The following is a 25,444-nucleotide window of genomic DNA, read 5'->3' as shown; positions in this document are numbered from 1 at the left end:
GAAAATGTGGATCAGACCGATAAGAGCCATTGGTTCACCTTGCTTCCATCACTGAGCTCCTTGGCTACAGGTCCATGTTCCTCCTTCCTCCCTTTATGTAACTGCAGTGATCCAGAAAAAACCAAGATGTAGACAGACAAGATACACCCTCATATACAAACACACATCAGATAACTGAACAGATTGGTCCTTGGCAGGTCCAAGCTGTATGATTTTAAGTTAACCTTAGCAGTGCTCCTTTGTGATATCCTTCTAAAAGTTTTTTGTTGTAATTTCAGTTGTCTGTGTGTTTACCAATTCCTTAAAGTGAGCTCCTGATGTTCATGTTTTGGTTCGCCTTGTGCTTTCATTCTTTCTTGAGCTGATAATTGTTTCCTGGGAGGGAGCGTGTTTGGCCAGATTAGTCTTACTTTTTGCCTAATTATAGGATGTTTTGGGTTTTCTTCTGAATCGCTGAGGCTCATCAGGCACTTAATTACCTCTGTCAATAAAGGAAACTCCCTTTTCCTGCGAAGCCTCTCTAACGTGGAGCTCATCCTGCGGCGTCGACTGTCGTGTACGCCACTGGGCACAGTGTTCGACTTAAAAGGGTATCACATGACCGTGTTGATGCACACTCTTTGTAAAACACTCTTGAAAGGTAGTGTAATTTACTTGCCTCAGAAGATCATAAAATTAGAACCACATGCTCAGGACAGGGGAAGCAAATCACCCAGAACAATTACAGCACACGATCACCAGAGGGATTTAAAAGCACCCACGTGGGTTTCTTTTACTCCTAGAGACATCTAGGAGAAATCTTTTTCAGTGTCTTTAAGTCAAGTCAAGTTTATTTGTATAGCATATTTCAGCAACAATTCAGTTCAAAGTGCTTTACACCATAAAATATTACAGTTACTAATTATGAAACCAGCAATAAACAGTATGTTTTGTCAAATGCCATCATCAAGCAAATATACGTCATATATGTTGATAAATGTTCCACTTACTACTAATCAAAGGCATCTCTAAGCTGGTGGGTTTTTAGCCTTTATTTAAAAGAACTCACTGTTTCAGGATCTTTGCAGTTTTCTGGGAGTTTGTTCCAGATATGTGGTGCATAGAAGCTGAATGCTGCTTCTCCATGTTTGGTTCTGTTTCTGGGGATGCAGAGCAGAACCAGAACCAGAAGACCTGAGTGGTCTGGAAGGTTGTTGCAACAAATCTTTAATGTATTTTTTGGTATTTCAGTTGGTAGGGTTTGTTGTTTGGAGTCAACATTCTCTGGTTTGGTTTGTGTTTCTCTTGTATAACTCCATTGTTTACATGCTGCCTTCTTGATCTGCCATGCCTGCACAGCTCCAGCTGTCGTCCCCCTTGTGAAGTCTAATTTCAGTAACACGATATGCCTGGACAAACCTACATCAGTGGCTGCTGGCAGACACACCCCAGGACCCTCTCAATCTCAGTCCCAGCCTCCTGATAATCCATAAGCCCCAGCCTCCTGTTTCCAAACAAACATGGCTGATCCTGACAGAAATCACAAGAGGTACTCCCATGTTTTCTGCACCTCTTCTTCCCAGGCCCATCTTACTACGAAGAGGTTTCCTGCCAAACCCACAAGCTATGCCAGAGCCTCATGATGGCAGATCTATGGGGAGAGATGTTAACACCAGCTGCTTCTCCTGAGTCCTCAACAATCACTTGCAAATCAGTGATGCTGTGGGTTGTTGGACTCATCCTCTGTCTGTCATTGATGTTTACAAGTCATTTTTTCCAAGGGCAGATCAAATCTCAAGTCTCAAATGATTGAAATTACCTTCTCTCTGCCTAGAACACACGCTTGCTGTGGATTACTTGCTCATTTATTAGTTATTCCTAGACCTGATTTAAAACATGGACATTTAATACCTTTACAGTTTTCTGAACATGGAACTGAACTGGCAAAAAATGGCCATAAATTGTGCTTACCGTATTTTCCAGACTATAAGTTACATTTATTTAGAAATTGTCAAATGTGAGAGGGACCTCACACATTTGACGATTGATGAAAGGTTCCGGTGACACTTTGTGTTCATTTGCTTTTTAACAAACGTACGGAAATGGTCAACCTTGGCTTGGCAGTCTGCTGTCAGTTTCTAACGCAACGATGTCCATTCTCTTAGTCAGGGTGGTCAGGAATGACTTTGCAGCGGAGACGCCTGCAGTAAATCCAGGGCACGAAGAAGGCTCATCTGCAAAGTCATAGATTCATCTCTTTGGCAGCCACCAGGACGTGGAGATGTAACTGTCTCACAAGTCTCACAAAACATTATTCAAGCACCCAACTGTGGAGTCATTCTTCCAGCTCTGGCCAGCTAGCTTTACGCCTGTGATTAGGTTTCCTACCAGCTACAGAAGGTAATGTTTAATCCTTGGTTCATGTATGTCGTTATGAATGAACATTTATCGCATCAGTTAAAAAAATTATTCATGAAGAGTGAAAGACATATATATTTAAGTGCAAAACCAGCCAAAGTATGAAAAAAATGGCAACTTTTAGTCTGGAAAATTTTATAAATACTTAAAAAGATATTTATGTACACTAACAAAGATAGAAATATGCATTTATGTTCAAAGGAATCTTGGTCAAATATGTTCTTCTTACTGAGTCAAACAGGAAATACCATTTAATATGAAGAACCAGAAGTTTAACAGCAAGAGATTTATTTGTTGAGACTTTGGTAAGATTGTTTTGGTCGGAAATGTCTGTGTGCTCATTATTCTAAAACTACAACTGTAAACAAGTTGTTATGAACGTTTAGTAGCTCGGGGTCTTTGAATGTCCCAGGTTAATAAATACAACCCACCTTTAACTGGAGAATCTGCTGTCAGAGAAGCGGCCTGTGGCTTTCATTCTGTAAATCCTTGCTTAATGGCTCAGTTAAATAAAAACAGACAAACTTGGAAGCTGCTGAGAACTCCTTTTACAGGCATTTTTTATTAAAATACATTACCGTAACTCAGAGGGGGTTACATTAATCAAATAATGGATTACTTTCATCTCTGATTAGACTTTTATCACTTTAAATTAAAAAAAGATTACTCATAAGACTCAGTTCCCAATATGAGTCCAGGCCAAGTCTTTCTATTTGCCACTTCAGTGCGATTAGATACTAATTGGCAACGTCAAGTCAAGCCCAATCCTGCTAACTGTCTAATCTCTCAAAAAGAAATTGTCCAGAATTATCACAATTTTCACCCTTTTCGACCCTCACTGCTTCCTGGCAGGTCCCCTTCTCAGCACTCTGTTTATGCGTGTGTGCTCAGGTGACTCACGTCTTCTGGATATCTTTCTGTCTGGCTTTAAAATTCCTCCTTTTTTTTTAACAAGTCTCCCCCTCACTCTCATTCTTCTTTTACCCGCTGTTCCATCTCTCAAAGCCAGGACCTCAAAGCCAAGCCAGGTATGATTATATCTCGGTTGTTGTTATTCTCAGAGGAACAACACGTTTCCCAGTGTCTGGAGTAAAGACGGCGTGAAGAAGAGGAGGTGGAGGGGGGGCATCTGGAGGAAAGACAGCGAGTCTGTGATCTGTTTATTTAGATCCTCATCCAGATTGCCTCATAGATAAGTGTTTGGTAATTTCTTCCATTTTCCTGTCTCAAAGGAACATCTCAACGATTCTTGCAGCATCACCGTTTTTAAACGTTCTACTTTGTGCTCCTCTCCTCCTGGGGTAAAATATTTGGGCTTTGATGCTTCTGTTTTCTCTCTTCACAGTGCTGCTCTCTCCTTCTAAATTACTTTATCAGGGACAGATTTAGTAAATGCAGCAGTGGTTTTATTCATAATGAAAAAAAAAAACACTGACGTTCTTAAGTAGAAAACATCTGATCCTAATTTTCAGCCAGAATCTTGAGCGATTACAAGAAAATATGAAATTCGTATTTTTCCTCATTAATGTGATTGCTCTAACTGAAAAATTGAAAACTGACAAATGGCTCTAAGATTCTGAACCGTTTCGTATGAAACAGCCTGGCTTTACAGAGTATACATTTTAAGATTATTCTCCAGCATTTATTGACATATCAATGTTATTCCTTCACAATATGATTACACATCTGATACACAAACAGCTGATAAATTATACAAACACTTTCATGTATGAATATGAATCTAGAACTTTGCAAAAATATGTTCACCTCCTGAAACGTTTCCCTTTTTGTCACCTTACAACCACAATGTTCTGCACACTTTTTTTTAAATTTTAGATCATAGCACAACACAAACCAGTGCATATTTGTAAAGTGTATTTAAAATAAAAATGTGTGACATTTTTATTCAGACCAGAGAACCTCCTTCCACATGTTTCCCTTGTCCCCTACATGGTAAAACGTGTTAAACTTCTTACTTTCTTCTTGTAACTTATGTCCAACTAATTGTGCTGGTAGCAGTTTCTCCAACCTGAGCTGTGGCTTAAGTTTTTGTAGGTTTCCATTTTGTGTTAATGGATTGATAAGTAATCAATGTGATGTGCAGAGCTTTGGATACAGTTTTATCTTCATTTAGGTAAATCACACCATATTAAAAGTAAAGAACAACCGAAGCAGATTCAAACTGTTTTCCTCCACTATGCTGGAACTAGAATAATAATATAACTAGCCCATGCTTGAAAGTTAATTATTTCTCCTCTTTGCTTTGATCCTCCCATGGTGAAAATTTCCCTGTAAGATATTTGCTACAAAAACAGAGAAAGAAAAAGAGTGCAAAGTAAATAACATGTAGTTTGTAAAATGTTAATACAATTAAAGCAGATGTACTACTCTGCTTGAACTTGTCTTTACACCAATCATTTAAAACAGCAAAGTTTGGTTGTTGATTTTCTCAAAAAAAAAAAAAAAAATATATATATATCAGATCACTTAATTTTCTTAGAAATAGTCTCAATGAAACGCTGTGTTTTCATAAGAAGGAGGACCAATATTTTTGTTAGCTGTAACTGATTAAATTACTTCAAGGGTCGTCAAGTCCCATAATATGGGCTGGGCTTGTGATTTACTGGCTTTTTCTGCTGACACACTGGATGGGGCTAATTGGATTAACGTGAGTAAAAGGAGCCTTTTAAGACGAAGAGCGTTACTGTCAGCTCACTAAATCTTTCAGCCAGTTCCCAAAACAGCCTGACAGAAAGCAAACTCTGGAGGTGTGAAGCTTACAAATTAAAGTATAATTTTAAAACTTCAGAAAGATAACTGAACAAAGTGGCAGATTTGTGTCTTAGATGAGATTGGGTTCAGTGGACGTCCATGCAGAGTTGTATTTAGTTCAAATGATCCAGGGAAGAAGGAAGCAAAATAAGGTCCCGCATGAAAGTTTGTTTTTTGCCTTCATTCTAGCAGTGAAAATCTGTTTGAATAGCGTTCTGAGAACCAAACACATAGTTGCATTGCTGTAGAGATCACAACAGAGACCAGCCTCTTACTATGCTTTCTGCTTTTAACAAAGACTCCACTGTGTGAAAGTTCAGATCCCTCTGAGGATGCATATCAGAGCAAAGCAAGATCCTTTTAGGGAGAACTCAGCATGCTGTCTTTTTCCACTATATCAGTAAAGTTCAGAAACAGCCCCAAAAGCCAGATAAAGAGGAACAATCTACAGCACAACACATCTATGTTTACACAATGATAGTCCCTCTGTTTTGCCTATTTCTTGCTAGGGGGAGAAAATCCAAAGGTCTGATGTTGATGTCATGTATTTGTATTTGAAAAGAGATCATGATGTGCGCTACGGGTTGAAAAGGAAACCTGTCTTTCTCATGGGAACTCTCTCTGATTCTTATTTCCTCCTCTCACCAGGTTGAGCTGCATCTCAAGCCCATCCAGTCTGTGCGCCAGCACCAGAAGCGCTTGGTCTTTGTGCTTAACTCCCCCCAACCTGTGATATGGAATGTTAAGGCAGAGAACCTGGCCCCGCACATCCATCATACCTTTTATGTGAGTCCAGCATCACTTAAAGCCTTTAAATCCCTCTTCCTCGAGCTTTGTGTTCATTTCCTCACTGTCTTCTCTTCCCAGTTGCCTATGTCTATGACTAAAATATTTGATGCATCGCAAATCTGCAGAGGAGCTTGGCTTGTGATGCGAAAATGACAGTGCAGCAAGTTATCAATCTTCTTTTATTTGTTTGGGGATTTACAGTTACAGTTCTCACAAGTCATTTTGTAATTGTTTTTTGTCACAGTTAACAAACAAATTTTATTCAAGCAGGTCTTTGTGTTAATTTTTTTCTACAGTAGTTTTGGTCATTCTTTGATGCAATTGTTGTCCAGACTCTTTCTCTTTGTTGAATCATGAACACTGACTCTAAGTGAGGCAGATGTGACCTGCAGTGCTTTATATGTTCTTCTACATTCCTCTGTAGACTCCCGGATGAGCTAATAATACACTCTTGAAGTGATTTTGGTTGGTCAGTCACTCCTTGAAAGTTTCACCACTGTTCAGTTTTTTTTTTTTTCATTTGTGACTAATGGCTCTTTCTGTCCAGAAACATGATAGATTGCTTTGTGCCTGCATTTTGTATTCATTCACAAAAAAGCAAAAACACATAAAATCTTCACTGCACTAATACAAAGACTACAAAATTAACTTAGATGTAATCATTTGGTGAGATATGGGAGCTTGTTTTTATGAAAAAAGTACAAGTTTGATTGGCAAATTATTTCACAAATAAAAGTTGAAAATGTCTTCTTATATGTAAAATTATCTTTCAATTTAACTAGCATTTTTTCATCAATATTGTAGGATTATGCAATAATAAGTTTTAAGTTTTTTTGTTTTAAGTTTATAGACTTAAAACAAAAATTCCTGTGGTATAGGTATTGTTGTTGCTGAAAATAATATTTTGCTGGCATGTTACTTATACTTATTTCAAGTGTTCTAAGATATATTCACCAGAAACTAGTCCAAAATGACTTGATAAGCTTTTGCAACGTAGTGTCATGTCATGTTTGGGTTATTTCTTATTTTGTAGCATCTGTTATTTTAGTGTCTAAATCTTTTTGTTGAGGAAGACAAAGTTGTATCAGTCTTCAGCCTGATTTCCAGCCTCCTCTAAGGTTGTTCCGATGTTCAATTGTGTTGCATGCAGATTGTGAAGTGCTTTTAGAAAAACATCAAAAAAGGTAGTCTTTTTCCTCACATTAATTCTACTTTTGATTTATATGAAGGACTATAAAACACACTACTGTAATACTTTTTATAAGAATTGCCTACACATGCTTGACTATATTGTGGAGGATCATAATTACTCACACAGCATTAAGTATTTACAAGATCACCTTAATCTTTTTGAGGGTTCTACAAAAGCCAACAACTAATTGGCAGGCTGTAGTTTCTCTTTGCCAGCATGAAAGAAACATATGTGACATTATTTGGCACTAGGAGTGATCGCTTCTTAGAACAATTGGAAACAACAGTCAAAAATCTAAAAGGAGAGTTGTATGTTCACACAAGTTAGGAAAGTCTTTTAGAGCCATTTTAAACAGCAGTGAATTTAGATCATCAGTTCAAACAACTTTACTTTAAATAGAAGTCCTTTTGATGTGTCACCATGTTGCCAGGGTCTATATAAAGGCCCAAACTACCACCCTCAGCAGCAATCCAGTACTCACCACAGCTCAAGCATGCCATGAACCATAAAGAGCTTGGAAACCAGTGTCCCTCTATACTGAAGAGAAGTGATTCTTTGTATTCGCATGGAAATGGTTCCTACCAAGATGGAACCAAAGTCAACACTTTGAAGCTGAACTGAAATTTGCAATAACCCAATTGGCGAACCAAACGGATTTTGAGAAAAAAAAAACGTGAGAGGTTTGGTCAGTTTGAGAAGATGAATGTTTGGAGGCATGAAGGTAAGGTGTTGGTAGCATCATTCTGAGGGGTTGTTTTGTTGCTACTGGCACTGATCCGTCCCTCAAATCGGAGCATTTTGAGCATACTGTGAGGTAGTCTGCATGAGGAGGGCAGACTACCTCACTTCACATCATTGGCTAGACAGCCAAAACCTTTTGGGTGATTGATTGTTCCAGTTCCATTTACCTTAAACACACATCAGAACTGGTTTGGCAGTGATCAAAGCAGGCTACCATTAGGAATGATCTCTTCAACACATTTACAGTTTGTGGGTTATGCTTGTATCCTCAATCTGTTCCAGGAATAAAATCAGTTTAAATGAGCCCCAATAATTCTGCCAAGTAGAGTGGTCAAATATTCAACCAGAATTATGGCTGAATATTGTTGACGGCTATGAAAAGCATGTGGTTGATCTGCATCTTGCTATGTAAGAAACAGTTGCTTGCTGGGCAAATTATTCTACACTATTTAAAGAATTTAAATAATTAAAATCCCCAAACGAATATGTTTATCATTCTCATGAGGAGTGGCAGTAAATGTTCTAGGATTCAGCTCTTGTTTTGTAGGAGTTGATTCGTTTTTTTCCCCCTTTTTTGTTTTTGTTCTATTTCGTACCTTAGCTCAACAGGGGTTATTGTTAGAATCAGGGTACAATTGGTTGAGTAAAATGAGAATATTTAGTGAGGGATATCATGGTTTAACCAGAACCGGGTCCCTGAGGGAGCCAGCAATATTTAGCAAAGGTACCAGGGGGCCTCTTTGGGAAATTTAATAGAAAACAGCCTAAAAATGGACTTCTTTAGTGCTCTTGTTGAAATCCTGTGTATCACACGAGAAGAATTGCCGCAGAATGCAAACCAGAAGCCTAGGCCAAGTCCTTATTATGTTATATGAAAATCTTTTTCTTTTTTTTCCCCCTCCGCTTTTGCCTTCCTGTGGTCTAAAGGCTTTTCTGTGTTTTGGCCTTCCCAAAAGCAATCGTATCATTTTCAATTGCATCTTAACACCACGGCATTGTGGAGGAATGCAGCATCAGGTACACAAATGATTTCCACATGTGCTCAAGTGTTTCCTGCTTACTTCTCCAACGCAAAACATCCTGCTGTAAAAGCCAGTGTGACACGTACCGGCTGCAGAAACGGTGCACTGCGCAGCGGCTCGCCTATAAACGCATTCATTACGTTAAGAGCTGTGTTCCACCCACATATTTTGTGTGTCCCAGCCTATTTGACATTTAGAGGAGAGTATTAATAAGCCTGCACTAGACCTTATGAAACTTCTTTCCACTTGCGTGACTGGGGCTTTCATCGCTCAGTAATATTAGTAATCTTCACCTCCACATTAAAGTGCTTCCTGCACAATAAGGTTTCTGTGTAATAGCTATTATGTTTTTTTTTTACTGCATTTCATCTAATATTAAGCTCTTTTAATGAAATCCTTAAAGCAAATGGCTTTCGAAACTATATGCACGACAGCCTTAAAAGCCGAGCGTCATATGCTTCAACGTTCTGTAACGTAAATATTCTCGTGTCTAACAGAATGATGCATTCAATGCAGATGGATGTGCATTTGGCCTGGGAGTCTGTGGGGACCAGCAGGCCAGTGTCAAAGTAAATACCTCCACTTGTCAGTAGTGGCAGACAGAAAACAGCTGAGAAGCGTCATTAAAACATGCAGTGCAGGCAGAGCTGCTGCTGTGTGTCTAACAGTGTTAAACATCATTCCCCAGTAAAGTTTTTTTAAGGTTTTCACTTCTGCTTCAGCTCCAAGGGAGAAAAAAAGGCTTAGGAAGAACCACGTACCTATATTTAATTCGGATCTATGTTGCTACCATGCCTATGTCGGTCTGTCACAGAAGATGCCGATAAACTACACTGACGTTTGTGGTTGAAATGTGACTTAATCTGAGAAAAGCTCAAGCGGTATGAATAGTTTTGCAGCGCACTGTACGTCTCTGTGTTGTAGGAATATATATCAGATATACGTATATATCTGACAATCACAAGTATATTCACTGAGTGAAAACCGAAGTGTCAGCTTTTACTCTTAGTGTTTTTCGCTGGTATTCGTCAGATGCTCAAAACCCAGGTCGTTAAGTGTGGAAACTTAACAGTGGAGCGGGAGGCCCCTGCAGTCAGACAAAGCTGAGCTAATGGTTTTACTGACTCCACGGGCCCCCACTGAATTAGGTGTTAACTATTTCATGTTTGAGTGACAGCCCCGGAGCATTCTGGTATTAGAAGCTGCTGGTTTCTTGTTCACCCACCTGACTTGCTTGCTGGAATATAACCCAGAGGAGTCACAGGCACAGATCTGCTTCTCTGCATCTTTCCACTGTGACACCTCCTTAACATGCCTCAAACTTGGAACACCTCGCAACGCATTGTTGACGGAGCTATCTGCTCTGCGCTCCACCGGTGATTTTAGAAACTAGAAGGCCACTGAGGCATGCTTTGTTTCTCAGTTACACTCCATAAGCTCCTACATCAAATTTAAAGTTGTTCATTTCTGGGATCTGATGACCATGAAAACATGTTGTCCCAAATTATCCCTGCAACTTAGGAAAGTTACAGTAAACTATAACTAAAGTGAAATTAAAAATTTTAGAAACTGAAACACTGAATTAAACACAGTATTATGTTTTTGACACTCCGAGAGTTCTTTTTTATCTTCTTTGAATGACGGCACAGTGCAAAAGTATTCATACCCACTTGCATTTTTTTTTTACTATGAAAACCTCAAAATAGTGGGGTGTTTTTGTAGGCCCGGCGATAACTTGAATTTATCGATTAAGCAGAAAAATGTAATTTTCTGCTTTGGAAGATTCATTGTTTGGAAAAATTTTGATATTTTTTTTTCACCAGTGCACTCTGAGTTTTCAAAGTTTAGAGTGATGTTAGCCCACCCATGAACTACCATATTGTTTGACAAGCATGTTTTACAACTTCTATTTATTTCTACTCCGATGTCAACTCACACAAGGAATGATAGAAATAAAAGCCAGTTTTTTTTAAGATATTTTGGGTCATTTGTAAAAAAACTTTAAGAAAAAAAAGAGGGGAAAGAAATCGAATTTAGTGTAAAAAAATCATAGATTTTATTTTTAAGCCGTTTCACCCAGCCCTATGTTTTTGTATTCAGCCTGCTGAGTCAATACTTTGTAGAAGAACCTTGTGCATTTTTCCAAACTTCTACCCACCCTTCTACTTCATAATAGCTCTGAAATTCAAGTCTTGCCACAAATTCTCAACTGGATTTAGTTCTAGATTTAACCTTTGCCATTCTAACCCAAGAATAGACTCTATATAAACCAGTAGTGCTCAAAGTTGGTCCTGAAAGGACCTGCATGTTTTAGTTCTGGTTTAACGCACCTGGATCAAATGATGGCTCATTAGAAGCCCAAGGAAGAACATCAATATGTTGAAAGGTTTATTACTACCACCAAAGAGAGAACTGAAACCTGCAGGATGCCGGCCCTTGAGGACTGTCTTTGGCTACCACAAATATAAACCGTTACGCATCAGACTTTAGTCTTCATAGTGTACTGCAACTTTTAGGTGTGTCTCTGCTCCAACATACCTGAATTGAATAGCTTAATTGCTTCCCCAGCATGGAGTTACGTTCTTCAGAGACTGCTGCTGATCACCTGATTATTTGTTAGGTGTGTTGAAGCTGCAGCATATCCACAAGCTGCAGATCTCCATTGATCACCTCTTGTAGGTGGGGCAGCAAACATGTGAGAAAAAGAAAAGAAGAACTAAGTTTGAGCTTTATGCTGGATATCTCAAACCACCGGTTAGCTTTCGTTACTCCACCTTCTAAAAGAAAGACAATAGAACTTGGAATAAGTTCTGCCATTCCTTGTTTCCTGGTCTGAGTTCTCTGTAGACTTAATTGACTCACTGGCAAAGCTTCATAGATGTTGAGTACACTGTTGCTGTGGCCATGGACCCAGCCAGCTTTTAATATGCCAGAATCCAGACTTTTGCAGTAAAACATGCTCTCGGCAGTACTTTTTGTCAATCAGCAGCAGCCAGGAATCATCCTGGTTATGAAATGACATGAAATATGAAGACTGAATAACAGCCAGTTTTCACTTTTATCAAGGGAGAGCAGGATCTGAAGTGGGACACATGTGCAGAGTGTGCTGTGTTGACTTTGTGGTCAAATGTATATATTTCTTTTGGAGGGTTTGGTTTTGTTGGGTGGCTGGGGAGGGGGCTCACTTGCATCTTTGAAAGTCTTAATCTGAAGCAAATGTTTTATGCCTCTTGATGGAACAACACTGTAAATTTTGGTAATTGGCTTGTGTGTTGGTCATTGTTTGTTTGCCAAGATTCGCCTCTTTACTCCCGTGTTTCTTTCATTAGCTGAAAGCTTGTAGTTTGAGCTCTCACATGAGCACTTCCCTGTAACTGTTAATGGAAACCATGGGTATTCACTACTGGGTTTGATTCAGACATGGGGACGTCAGAGGAACGCTCCAGAGTGGCGCAGAGACATATGGTATTGTTTTCTCCACTGCAGGGGCCCCTCCGGTTTTCAAAAACAGCAAGCCCTGCCATTAGTTCCCCCATATCTCATCAAGAAAAAGAGGATGAAATCAGTCACAAAAAGGCCTTCAGCACATTAGTACCACCAGAGAGTTACTGCGTGTTCATTTCATCTATCAGGCCTTTCTGCACATTCCACCACCCTCTTCTGTTTGCAACACCTCATGTTTTCTGCTTTTTTTTGCCGTTTCCCAGACTCTGGGTGTTGCTCAGTGAAGTCTTCCAGCTCTTGGGTAATTGATCTCAAACATTTGGTATGCACTTCTCCTTTTTGATGTACATGTGGCTACACTATGTTGGAAGAGTTGGGAGGATATATACTCTTACATGTTTTCGACCATAGTGTCAACAGATTTTTATTTTTTTATTTTTCAAATTTTGTTGAGGAAGCATTACGATTTTATAATGAGTGGAATGTGCAACTATAGTTATAAGTTGGTCTTCTCTCTCATAAGTCGAAGATTTAGCATTTTAGAAAATTACAAGGAATTTTCTGATACTATTAATAACTCTGCCAATGTGGATGTGCCTTAACTGTTGGATGATCTTTAAAATCTCCTGAAAACTCATTTTTTAAAACTTTTATTACCAATGGAGTTTTGACACTTTGAATAAATCTGGTGTATTTATTTATTTTGGCATCCTTGTTGTAGGGATAAAACACAAGTTGCAATGATTTACTGTATATAAGATGTTTAAAAATTTAATTTACATTCAAATGTGCATGACAATGGTAACTGTGAAAAGGAAGGTACTTTAAAACATTTTGAAGATGTTTTGTGATCACAACATACAGTTGGAAACAACACAAACAGTTTTCTGCCATCATCAACCTAGCGGCTAATGCTAGCTAGTGTAACTTTTAGGTGGAGGTTCAGAATAGCATGTCTTTTTTCTGGGTAGGTTCCCAACAATTTTTAAAAAAAAAGTCATTACTTACTAATTCAGTGGTCGCTGCCAACAAGAATTTCTACAATTCTGAATAGATGTGTTTCAGTCCCTGCTCTGACTCTCTGTACCGCCTTGGAAGAATTTCTCTCAATTTAAGGCAGCCTGCAGATTTTATATAGCACATTGCTCCTTTAAAAATAATCCACATTTAGAAAAGACTTGGGAGTGATCGCTATAGATTGCTTAATAAGCATTGGGCTCTGTTTCATGGAAGTTCTGCTTTTCAGGGAAATGCAGCTTCAGAAGTTGGATGTCTTCACCTTCCAGTGTTTCAGAAAGCTGTGGTTATCTATACTGCAAACATGGGTCCATATGCTACAAAAAGGCAATAGTTGGATTTTAATAAGGCAATTTACTTTATGAGTGTGCAAACAATAGACGTAAAACTGCAGCAGCTTAAGTAAATAATATGCTATGTAGCCTACTTATATTTATGATTTCTATATAAGCCAGTGGCAGAAATTGCTTTTTTTTTTTTTTGAGCTCCGTTTCGTCTGTCAGCTAAGTCAAGACGGAATGTGAGTGGAGAAAGTTAGTTAAAGCCCAGAGTGGGTCCCTCGCTTCCCTGTTTCAGATTCCTGAGGTTTTCAGCGCTCTGGAAGGCCTGGAGCTAATTTGGCTTTCAGGCTTTCCCCCTGTAATTCTCTGCGACTAATTATGGTCGTATTCCCGCAATTAAACTGATAAACTCTGCTGAGCTTGGCAAGAATAGTCAAGAAACTCCACCCCTGCTTCTCAGCAGCTCCGGGCTCCACCCATTCGCTTTTCGTAATCTTCCCCTCTTCCCAGCTTCTCGTTGTAGTAAAGTCACTAAAAATAAAGTCAAACGAATTCAGTGACAGAGTCTATGTGGAGGATTTACAGCCTCCGGTGACAATGCCAGGAACACGGAGAGGAACGTTCAGAGGTCAGACAGATGTTGCCCAAGAGAATAAAAAAAAACAAAACACATCTGCTTGACTTAAACACCACAAAGACTCATCTCTATATTATTATTAAACTTGATGACCATTAAGGGGTAACTTTGTTGCGTTGCTATAAAAAAGGTCTTGTGTAATATGCTTGGAGTGAAATGCATTTAATGTTTTAATTGGGACTGCCTTGACTGTCTGAGTACACACACAGAGACTGGGCTACACTGGAAGAAAGAAAAATAAGCACAGAAATAAAATGAGGTAGACTGTCTATGCCATACTCTTGGAGTCATTTGGTTGTTTGGTAGCCTTCCAGCACATGGAAATGTTTATCTCTGTGCAGTAAGGCACATGGTTGAGCTGCATTAAATGCCAAAGGTGGGCCTTCCTAAATGTATCCTGGCCAGGCTTACTTTTCCTACTTTTGTTTTTCATTTTTCAAATCAGACTGGAACACTTTAACCTGCTACATGTACGTGTGGGTCTGTGTTCTCCTGGCAGTCGGCTCCATCTGATGGTTTATTTGCTGTGAAGTACTTTCGTGCTCCCCGACCTCTTGTGGCTATTTTGAAAATGCACCTACGACATTCTACTATGGTGTAAACAGTGAAAACCAGACACCACACCGAGTTCAGGGACGTGGGTAAAAAACAGGCGGAGCATATTTGTGGAAGCTTTGCAATAATAGCTTGGGCATAGTGAGGGATTCGTTTCCGCCACGTTTAAAGAGGCGGCTTAATTTTCAAAACAGACCGTCACCATGTTCTTTTTAGCCTCAAATGTCTCAGGTGAAAATAAACCTAAAACAGCCATGTTGAGCTGGTCTACTAACTCCTCCCATCCAGATTTGAACTTTATTATTAACATTATCGTTTTCAATTAACAATACTATCTCTTAACTATCTCTTAGTGGCTTTTTTTTGTAAATTCCTCATGTTGGACACGAGTGTTGCAGCTTAGCTGAAGACAGACGTGGAATAGAACTGACAACAGATTTGTTTTTGAATCCAACAGCTCCTTTTGTCTGCTAACACTGTTCTCTTTTCTCCTCCTTCAGGTATCAGTGGGCTCAGAGGTCCTCTTTAAACAGACAAACTTCTCCCTGAACACTCGATTCCAGGAGGAAAGGCTTCCCCAAGGCAATGAGCATCTCCTCAACTGGGCCCTGAAGAAGTATCAGGCAGTCACCTCTTTCTCTGAGCTCAGGATGACTCAAGCCATCTACATCAAAGTTGGAGAAGGTGCGCACCAGATTCAGTAAACTCGCAAACATAGCTCTGGGCCCCCTAGCAGCCCCTCGACCCCACTGACCTTTAGCTTGCGTAACTTTTCTTAGCTTTTGTGTTGTGGCCCAGCCTAGAGGTTTTCTTTCACTGCACTTGAGAAAAGAACTGCCTTCCCTCAAAAGGAATTCACCTCCTCACACTGTTTCATTGCCCATTTGTGGTTTTTCTTAGTTTGGCCTATTTACAGTGTTAGGAATTATTAGACTCGTGAGGAATGAGGGTTGCATTTGGCAAAACTACAGCAACTTTAAAATAAATAAGTATGATTACACTGGTTTTTAGGTTTCTGGTGGAATTTAATAGCAAATATTACCATATTTATACAAAAGAAGCAATTTTCAGCTGTTTATCTTAAGATGAAAAATAAAAAAATGTTAAAAATATATCTTTTGATGAAATGCATATGTTTATGGGTTTGCCTGAATATCTTAAAAGATTTATTGAAAAATCTAAACATGCAACATATATAACTATAATTCGTTGAAGACCATAGGTTTATTTTTTAAATTATTAACTGTTAGTAGCAACAGCAGAGGTGACATAATCTGATATAAAACAACATTTTATGATTGTAAGAAAGAAAAAATGTCAATGTTAGCATTTTATATTGGGGATTAACACAGCTAACCACCATTAAAACATAAAATAGCGGTCTCTGTATGTTCTAGAGAGTGCTGACTTTTTTCTGAGATTTCCAAACATACACAACATAACAGACAGAAGCGCAGAAGAATACAATTTAACAACTTTGCTATATTTGGTTATACATAGACATGTCTGAATGATAAAAACTGCAATTTGTCTTTCAATGATTCTCACATCCTTTATGTGCTTTTTCTTGATTAATTAGCAACTCGGGGATACTGAAAATATATAACTGACTATTCTTCACGTACTAACCACATCCACAGGAAGGAGTTGTGTGCTTATTGCATACTGGTTACACTCACATGTGGTGCATTAAAAAATGTAAAAATTATATTGATTTTCCAATCAATATAATATGATGATCTTTCTTTATTTTTTTGTATGTTTGTTTGTTGTTTTCAAAAACCTAAAAATTTAAACAAACATAAATGCAGGAAACAAAACATGAGTAAAAACACATAATTTCAAACAAACCACAAAAGGTGTTCAAAAATAGAGCAGGAAGCAGCAATAGCTTATCCAGTCCTGTCTGCAAGTTTACATACAAATTCTTAATCAAAAAAATTATTCAATGCTATTTTGATTGAGATATATATGTATATGCATGTGTATACACATATATTACTGTGTAGACAGATATGTAAATGCATAGTATACCCACACATATATCAATGTACCTTCAGATGTAAATCTACCTCCATGCCAACCACAGATCAGAGCTTAATATACAGTACATACACAGTTGAAACAAAATATCAATTTATCTCATTTGTTTTTGTAGACAATATCTTTGTCCATCTTCAATAAATTATTTGTGTTTCTATGTTTGTTCTGTAGTCCTATAAAGGCGATGTGGGAGACAAGCTAAAATCTGAAAAAACGATTTAATAGCAAATATGAAGCGCATGTCCTTGTCAAAGACAGAGAGGTAAAGTAGTGAAGCTGGAAGGGAGTTGGATGTACTCAAGTTGGAATTGTTTCAGACCCGGGGATGAACCATCGAAAGCAATAGGCAGTACACAAGAGAGGTGAAGAAGAATGCAGTCAGGGTGGAATAAATGCAGACACACATCAAGGGGGATTTGATTGTTAAAACTGCTCAAGTTGTGAGAGACAAGGTTAGAGAGGTAAGCCTGAGTTTGGAGATGTGAAGCGGAATAGTGGATATATGGAGCAAAGGATGTTGGATAGAAAACTGCTTCAAGGGAGGAAGACCACAGAGAAGGTTTATGCTGTTACTTGTCATTTGTCTTAATCTGGGTTTCAAGACTGATTGAGACCACATTTTCACTCTTTGCCTTGTCTCAGTCCTGATTGAATTTTTATTCTGTTTTGTTTCGGTCTTCAACATGCTAGACTCTGAATTTATTCTCAAGATCTCAGGTTTTTTTCAATTGGATTGCCTGGCTACATTCAAATGAAATCTATAATTCTTTTGAAAATATTGACACTTCTTCCTGTGTTCCAATGTGACGAGGATGAGATGGTGTGGGAAAAAATAGAGAGACAAATTGTTCAGAACAAATATACAGTAAATAACAGGCAGGAGGAGGTAACAGGGGTCTCCACCTGTTACCTCCACTTCCTGCAGCTATTGCTAAGTAAGTTAATATTAGGCTGGATGTGTATGCTGCTCAGAGTTTTCTGGTTTGTCATCTGGTTGTCAGATGTATTGGACAGATAGACAGGTGATGGAGGATATGCTGAAATTGTGTAAAAGAGGAAAATAATAACAGGGAATCTGTGACACTGGAGGCTCCTAGGGGGAAGAGAAGAAGAGTTTCAGTCTTTCAGCTACTATCACATTTTTTTTGCTTTTACTTTGCCCCATATGTTGGCATATTTGAAAGTTGTCTTAAGTGGGAAAAACGGGGAAAAGAAATGTCTTTTCTGAAACATTAAGTCCTCCCATTTCTACGAAGACTACAGTATATGTGGTGTTGCAGTATTACAAAGCAGAATTTATTCTGACGTGTACAGAAACATTCTGTGGGAGTCTGGCTTTGCTGGAAATGAAATTGTTTGTGCTTCAGAAAAAGTGGTATGTATCTAAGATCTCATATCATTCTATCCTTTGAAAGACAAGGTGGATATGCAACAGTGTGATTGAGATAATGAATCATTTCCATTTTACAGAATACTGTTATCTTTGACTAAGGAGGGTTGGCTTTGAAAAAAAGAGAAACTCAAAATGTTAACATTTCCTGTGAAAGGCATACAGACAAAAAAGAGAGAAAGAATCTGTAAAGGAGCTACAGCTAAAGAAGCTGTTTTACCGTTCATATGCTGCTTGTACAGTAATCAGATGTCTTATTGAGGTTTGCAGTTCATCAACTCTCAGACAAAGAATCTTATATTTACTGACAGTCTTTGCATGCGAATGAAGCAAAGCATGCAGGAAATCTTGGCTGCATCATTGCTGCCGATTAGTAAGTCCTCTCCTTGTGAGCCTGTGGTGAGCAGAGTGGTCTTTCTGCCTTCAAGCAGTTGCCTTGTATCGTTAGAGGCTGTGGTTTGGCAAATCGCCAATTGACATGATTCATACTTCACATAGAGAGCTGTAAATTTCCACTCTTTCACATTTTCTGTGGAGTTTTATGAGGATGGATAGGTTCTTGCTGGGCATCTCAACTGGGCCCATAGACAAAGTCTTCTTCAGCTCTTAGATGCTGAGAAACACTCAGCACCTAAGGGCTTGGTCTAATCAAGGTCTAGCCAAGGTTGATGAAGCCTTGGTGATCAGAATACATTTGTAGATGACCCAGACAATAACACAAACAATTCCTCTTTTCTCAGACTCAGTGTTTTCTGACACTTGCAAGATTGACACCAGGTTCCTGTCTCTGAACTACCTGGGCAGCTATGAGGAGCCACAGACGTCAAAGGGTTGCATCCTGTCTGTGCCTAACAAAGAAGTCCACATCATTGAGCTGCAAGCCCCGAACTCCAGCAGGTAAGCAGCCAACGTGTCCAAAGCCAAAAGTACATTCTGTCATGGCCTATTTTTAAGGGCAGGATGGTCTCAGTAATCTCTGTAGAGTTTATTTTGGATTCGAGCAAAGATGACGACAGAGGGGGCTTAGCTGTCCACACAGTGGGGTTCCTTTGAGGAACGTTTTCCAAAACAAGCTCTCAAAGACCTAGCTGTCGCACAATGCCTTCAGTATTTGTTGCAACAGGATACAGAAAACACAAGAGTGCAAATCTGGGAACGTTTTAGTATGTGTTCAGTATCTCTCCTTGGTGCTATTTCATCTGTGGTGCACATGTCTGTTTATTTTCTGGGAGTGCACCCAGCTTTTTAATTAGTTGGATAGACATAGGAAGCATGATAACACTGTGGTTCTTTCCCATCTTTTGCTTTTTTTTCTGTAGCGCTTTCCAGGTGGATGTCATTGTGGATCTAAGGCCTCTGAAGGACAATGACTCGGTGGTGCGGGATGTCATCTTGGTGCTCAGATGTGCAAAGTCTGTCCACTGGGTTGTCAAAGTCCACAATGTGCAGGGGAATCTGGAGGTTGTGGTAAGAAAAAAATTTACTCTGGCTCACAAGTTATTACAGAGGAAGAAATCTTTAAAAAATGTAGCACCTACACAGAAAGAGTAGTGTAGCCATATATCATGTTGTTACATAACTTGCAGTTGTAATTTGTCTCTAGTGTAAATCAGTGTAAAAAAAACAACACTGGGAGAGCCTCATCAATATTCTGCTTTTCAAAAGGTCTTATAAATATGTTGTCAGAGGTATACATTATGTGACGGATTGTCTCTGCTTGTCAGTGTGCTACTGTCTCGCATGCACCTCTAGGCTGTCTTCTTCCAGTATTCATTTCAAAGGAGGTGGACTGGTGGCTCAACATTTCCTTAGTGTGTGGTAAAACTAATGCTGCTGTAGCCATGACACCACACTTTTCACAGGCGCTTTGTGTTTGCACAGCTGTTTGGTGGCTGCTTTACATGAAATCAGTCAGATTGTCTGAGTGTAAATCCAGGTCAAACCCTTAGAACTTCACGTGTCAGTGGGTGAACAGTCGGCAGAAAGGAGATATAGGATTAGCAACTATGTTTACATAGTGTAGACTTGTGTAAAGGTGAATATTTGTGTTTTTTACAGTTACTACTGCATCTCATTGTTGCCACCTAGAGTAAAGTCAACCATCAGCAGCTATTGTTCTTGACCTTAGAATGTAGCACAGAGCTAACTGGATTCCCATAAACCCCAATCTTTAGCTATTGAAGCATTCATTTCAATCAGAAATATTTTTACTTTAGCAAACTAGTTGTTGAATTTGGGTGGCTTTGGTGAATACATGCCTTATATATAACATATTTAATAGGCATTTGTCAGTCAGCATTATGTCAGGCAACATTTTAAAAAGATATGGTTTTAATGGCACTAAATTTGAATTGTTCATGTACAGTTTGAAGCCGTTTTCATGAAATGTCTGAGGAAATGCCAGAGGAACCAGAGGTTTGTTTGGCTGTATTACAAAGTATCATAGGAGCAGGAGGGGGAGGGAGTTGTTGTGGGGTTGGAGGTGTGAAGAAGACAAAAAGGCTACCATATCGATGTGCTATCACTGGGGGCGTGCGACGTAATTACTCAAATATGAGAAATGTATGGGAAAATACTAATACGAGAGCATCCTGGGACAGAGAGGATGTCCCGGGATACCGAGCATCCCGGGACATCCTGGCCAAAAATCACTAGAGCCACATTATCTTTAAAAGAAAATTTACTAATTTCAGATTTCAGAACTCCACTTCAGAAATGAGTAAAAAATAAATAAAAAAACACAAAGTGTGCAAATATAGATAAAACATAAAATAAGTATAATTATTTTATGACATTTTAGACATTTTAGGGTCTGTACGGGTCTAACAGTTGTGCTTTTAATGTTGTGGTTCCCTTTGCCTGGTAGCAGTGGTTCATGAAGTTCATGGAGAGAATGAAATGAGTCTGATGTTCAGAGTCATGATCCTGCAGCGATGCTCCCAGCTGCCATATTGCAGCTGGAGTACCATGCAGAAATGCAGTGTGTCAACACATTCCCCACTATCCACAGCTGTTATTAAATCACAACTTTAGTGACATTCTCATAACAAAGTCCACACCAGCGTCTGTGCATGAACATCACTCAGACTAATATTGTTGTAGTCACAGAGGAGTCTTCCTGTAAACCACAACGGCTGCAAACAGCTGGTAAAGCCAGTGTAGGCTTTTAGTGTCCTAATCCCAATGACAAACTGCTGACACTTTCACTTGACAGTGAGTATAGACAGGATGCTGTGCTTGTGCAATCACTGTTTTGTAGATGCTCAGCTATGCAAGTCATTTGATGGCCTAATAAACTTTCGTTGGCATTGCCCAAGAGGCTTGACTGTGTGGGAAATGACTGTGAGAAAGAACAAATCCTCACACGGTGGGAGAAGCAGGGCAGGATTCTAACTTTTAAGAGCAAACTAACATGACTTCTCAGCTCTGATCAGGCTGTTACACGCCCATTACCTCTGTCAGGATCTGTGTTTTCTGTGTTCATTTAGAGTTTTTTGTGTCCTTGCGTCTCTTCGTTGTCCTGTCCTCCCCTTGATTGTTCCCAGGTGTGTCTCGTCTCTGTGATTACCCTCCCGTGTATTTAACTCCACCTGTGTTCTTTGTTCCTCGTCGGGTCCTCGTCGAATGTGTGCTCTGTCTTCCGTGTTTCTGTCTGTTAGCGGTTGCTACCGGCGTCGAGCCCTGGCTTCAGCTCGGCCGTGCGGCCCGTTCCTAGAGTGTGTTTACCCTTCATTAAAGACATCCTTTTCATCTTACCTGGGTCTACAGCGTCTGCCTCACCAACCCTCACCACACCTTATGACAGAAGGACCCGACCAGGAAGTACGGTGAGGCACGCGTTTTTCTTTTCACCATGGACCCGGTGGAGTTAAAGGAGCTGACGGACACGATCGGGGAATATAAGGAGGCGATGGCCAAACCGTACGCTGCCTGCAGACGGCTCGGTTTCGCCATCCGCTTGGGGCTCCTACTGGACTACTGGGTTCCTCGTTTTCCGCACCAGGGGTTGGTGGAGTTGCAGAGGGAGGCAGAGTGGGAGCGTATGGCGGCTCTAGCCGTCATGGCTGGCGAACCTCTGCCTCCCAAGCCGCACAGTTTCTCCGCCAGCCCGGATCCAGCTCCAGCTCCGGGACCAGCACCCCCAACCGGTGCGGCCGGCGCACCCGGGGCCGTTTCAGCCGGCGTTCCAGCCGGCGCACCCGAGGCCGAATCAGCCGGCGTTCCAGCCGGCGCACCGCAGGCCGAATCAGCCGGCGTTCCAGCCGGCGCACCGCAGGCCGAATCAGCCGGCGTTCCAGCCGGCGCACCCCAGGCCGAATCAGCCGGCGTTCCAGCAGGCGCACCCCAGGCCGCCCGGAGACAGCGACGTGAGCCGCCGGTGGACCCGGCCCCTCGTCGCCTTCCGGAGCTGTCACCTCCGCGGCCGGTTCCAAGGCTTCGCTGCGGCTCGCCTCCGCGGCCGGTTCCAAGGCTTCGCTGCGGCTCGCCTCCGCGGCCGGTTCCAAGGCTTCGCTGCGGCTCGCCTCCGCGGCCGGTTCCAAGGCTTCGCTGCGGCTCGCCTCCGCGGCCGGTTCCAAGGCTTCGCTGCGGCTCGCCTCCGCGGCCGGTTCCAAGGCTTCGCTGCGGCTCGCCTACGCGGCCGGTTCCAAGGCTTCGCTCCGGCGCACCCGAGGCCGAGTCAGCCGGCGTTCCAGCCGGCGCACCCGAGGCCGAGTCAGCCGGCGTTCCAGCCGGCGCACCCGAGGCCGAGTCAGCCGGCGTTCCAGCCGGCGCACCTGAGACCGAGACTCCCTGTGTTCCTACCGAGACTCCCTGCGTTCCTCCAGAGACCCTGACCTCCAGCGTTCCTCCAGAGACCCTGACCTCCAGCGTTCCTCCAGAGACCCTGACCTCCAGCGTTCCTCCAGAGACCCTGACCTCCAGCGTTCCTCCAGAGACCCTGACCTCCAGCGTTCCTCCAGAGACCCTGACCTCCAGCGTTCCTCCAGAGACCCTGACCCCCAGCGTTCCTCCAGAGACCCTGACCCCCAGCGTTCCTCCAGAGACCCTGACCCCCAGCGTTCCTCCCGAGACCGAGACCCCCAGCGTTCCTCCCGAGACCGAGACCCCCAGCGTTCCTCCCGAGACCGAGACCCCCAGCGTTCCTCCCGAGACCGAGACCCCCAGCGTTCCTCCCGAGACCGAGACCCCCAGCGTTCCTCCCGAGACCGAGACCCCCAGCGTTCCTCCCGAGACCGAGACCCCCAGCGTTCCTCCCGAGACCGAGACCCCCAGCGTTCCTCCCGAGACCCCTTGTGCTCCGACCGAGACCCCCTGTGCTCCACCAGAGACCCTGCCTCGGGGGGCTCGTCGTCGCCGTCTGTGGGCGGCCCCCGGGACTCATCGCCACCTCCAGCGCCGCGGACGGCCGCCGGACCGCCTCCGTGGTTCCCGCCTCCAGCGCCGCGGACGGCCGCCGGACCGCCTCCGTGGTTCCCGCCTCCAGCGCCGCGGACGGCCGCCGGACCGCCTCCGTGGTTCCCGCCTCCGGGGTTCCCGTCTCCGTGGTTCCCGCCTCCAGCGCCGCGGACGGCCGCCGGACCGCCTCCGTGGTTCCCGCCTCCAGCGCCGCGGACGGCCGCCGGACCGCCTCCGTGGTTCCCGCCTCCAGCGCCGCGGACGGCCGCCGGACCGCCTCCGTGGTTCCCGCCTCCGTGATTCCCGCCTCCAGCGCCGCGGACGGCCGCCGGACCGCCTCTGTGGTTCCCGCCTCCAGCGCCGCGGACGACCACCGGACCACCTCCGTGGTTCCCGCCGCCGCGGACGACCACCGGACCACCTCCGTGGTTCCCGCCTCCTTTGCCTCCGCCCACCCTGTGGGTAGTTTTTTGTTTGTTTATGGACTCTTGGCCCTTCTTGTGTTTCCGCCCACGATGGTGGGTAGTTTTTTGTTTTTCTGGACTCTGGCCCCCCGTCCAGCGCCCCTCCGCCCACCCTTGTTGTGTTTTTGTTTTTTCTGGACTCTGGCCCCCCATCCGGCGCCCCTCCGCCCACCCTTGTTGTGGTTTTTTTTTTTTGGGCGTCTGGTAGCCGCCCTTGAGGGGGGGGTACTGTCAGGATCTGTGTTTTCTGTGTTCATTTAGAGTTTTTTGTGTCCTTGCGTCTCTTCGTTGTCCTGTCCTCCCCTCCCCTTGATTGTTCCCAGGTGTGTCTCGTCTCTGTGATTACCCTCCCGTGTATTTAACTCCACCTGTGTTCTTTGTTCCTCGTCGGGTCCTTGTCGAATGTGTGCTCTGTCTTCCGTGTTTCTGTCTGTTAGCGGTTGCTACCGGCGTCGAGCCCTGGCTTCAGCTCGGCCGTGCGGCCCGTTCCTAGAGTGTGTTTACCCTTCATTAAAGACATCCTTTTCATCTTACCTGGGTCTACAGCGTCTGCCTCACCAACCCTCACCACACCTTATGACAACCTCAGCTGTATTCACATGATTCACACTCACCACAGAAAAAGAGCAGGACTGTACTTGACGAATATCCTAATGATGCCGATGTACTAAGTTTTTTCTTTTATGATTTATGAAGAGCTGATCAAAGTGGAAGGAGGAGGTAAGGGTACCCCCTTAGGGTAAGGGTTGAGAAAAACAAATACCTGATGAAGTGATTCTTCCACAGGCTTCTGATACAGTTACCATTAACTCCCAGATGGAAGAGAAGACTTTCCCCAGACAGCCTTTGCCATCAGGATCACAAGCCTTGATCAAGTGGGCAGTAGATAACGGCTACAGTCCGGTCACCTCTTACACCAGCACCCCTATGGCAAACCATTTCAACATCCGACTGCGAGAGCAAGGTAACCTGAAGGTCACAGTCACAGCGAAGAGTTAATCTGGTGAAAGTCATCATCACCAGGCTGCGTGTGTCTTCCAGATGTATCGGATCATCTGGAGAGCAGATTGCCTCCTGAGCTGTTCGACCTGCGTCATGTCAGCCCTCTGCCAGAAAAAGGACCTGCGGCACCACACTCCAGTCTGCCCTTTCCATTTCCTGCACACTTGCCTGTCAGTTTGTCCAATCTGAACTATGACAACGAAGAACCCATTGAGGATAGAAACGTTTTGGGTGTTGAACTCAGTGTTCAATGTGAGGAAAAGAGGATGGTCGTCAGCATTGACAGAAAGAGCCTGGAGGT

The 25,444-nt window shown here is 42.4% G+C and overlaps 1 protein-coding gene across 1 annotated transcript in view; it reads left to right on the top strand.

Annotated features, from left to right (window-relative positions):
- The window catches only part of tgfbr3 (transforming growth factor beta receptor 3), a 78,302-nt gene that overhangs the window by 34,328 nt on the left and 18,530 nt on the right, over positions 1 to 25,444 (top strand). The window contains exons 4-9 of the mRNA XM_023339494.1: positions 5,818 to 5,955; positions 15,348 to 15,531; positions 19,021 to 19,177; positions 19,600 to 19,747; positions 24,928 to 25,105; positions 25,183 to 25,442. Coding sequence (XP_023195262.1) covers positions 5,818 to 5,955; positions 15,348 to 15,531; positions 19,021 to 19,177; positions 19,600 to 19,747; positions 24,928 to 25,105; positions 25,183 to 25,442 — 1,065 coding nt within the window. The remainder of the gene's footprint in view (positions 1 to 5,817; positions 5,956 to 15,347; positions 15,532 to 19,020; positions 19,178 to 19,599; positions 19,748 to 24,927; positions 25,106 to 25,182; positions 25,443 to 25,444) is intronic.

This window comes from Xiphophorus maculatus, chromosome 9 (assembly GCF_002775205.1).
Source record: "Xiphophorus maculatus strain JP 163 A chromosome 9, X_maculatus-5.0-male, whole genome shotgun sequence".
Classification (NCBI taxonomy): domain Eukaryota; kingdom Metazoa; phylum Chordata; class Actinopteri; order Cyprinodontiformes; family Poeciliidae; genus Xiphophorus; species Xiphophorus maculatus.
Note: the sequence above shows the minus strand (reverse complement) of the source record. Positions and strands in the feature narration are given on the sequence as shown.